Raw genomic sequence first — 465 nt, 5'->3', positions numbered from 1 at the left:
CACAAGAAGCTGTTTACCCGAGCGAGGGTCTGTTCATTACATACTGGTAGGGCATGATGCAGAGGTCAGATGCATCATCAGACCGCATTATCAGTTCCTACCAGATATCAGACCATTGTAAAGCAGGTAGATGTATTGAATAAAAAGATTCGTGCAAGTATGAAGAATGCACCTCGTACCTCATACCACGTTCAGACAACTGCCGAGGTGACTCCACTCTCAGCGTCTTCGGCCGCATCGGCCTGGTGTCTGTTATCGGCGTCCGAATCCTGCATCACCGTGTCATCTTCATCAGAGCTTGAGTCCTCATACTCCGTCGACAGCTCAACCGCTCTAGGCAGTTGAATAGTCTCGCGTTGTTCTCCGCGAGCACGTCTGCCACGAACTGCGTCTAATCGGGCAACATGCTCTCGCGCAAGAGCCTCGATCGTGGCCACGAACATTGCCATACTTGGATGGGGTGTC

At 51.6% G+C, this 465-nt stretch overlaps 1 protein-coding gene across 1 annotated transcript; it reads right to left on the bottom strand.

Moving 5' to 3' along the window:
- Positions 1-186: 186 nt before the first annotated feature.
- Positions 187-449, bottom strand: PPTG_17047 (hypothetical protein; the record flags this gene model as incomplete). The annotated part of the gene is made up of 1 exon (XM_008914887.1): positions 187-449. One exon carries the CDS (start codon positions 447-449, stop codon positions 192-194), a length of 258 nt encoding a protein of 85 aa, XP_008913135.1. The 3' UTR covers positions 187-191.
- Between the last annotated feature and the right edge of the window lie 16 nt (positions 450-465).

Source organism: Phytophthora parasitica (genome assembly GCF_000247585.1).
Source record: "Phytophthora parasitica INRA-310 unplaced genomic scaffold supercont2.64, whole genome shotgun sequence".
NCBI classification, from domain to species: domain Eukaryota; phylum Oomycota; class Peronosporomycetes; order Peronosporales; family Peronosporaceae; genus Phytophthora; species Phytophthora nicotianae.
This window is presented reverse-complemented; position numbering and strand designations above follow the sequence as displayed.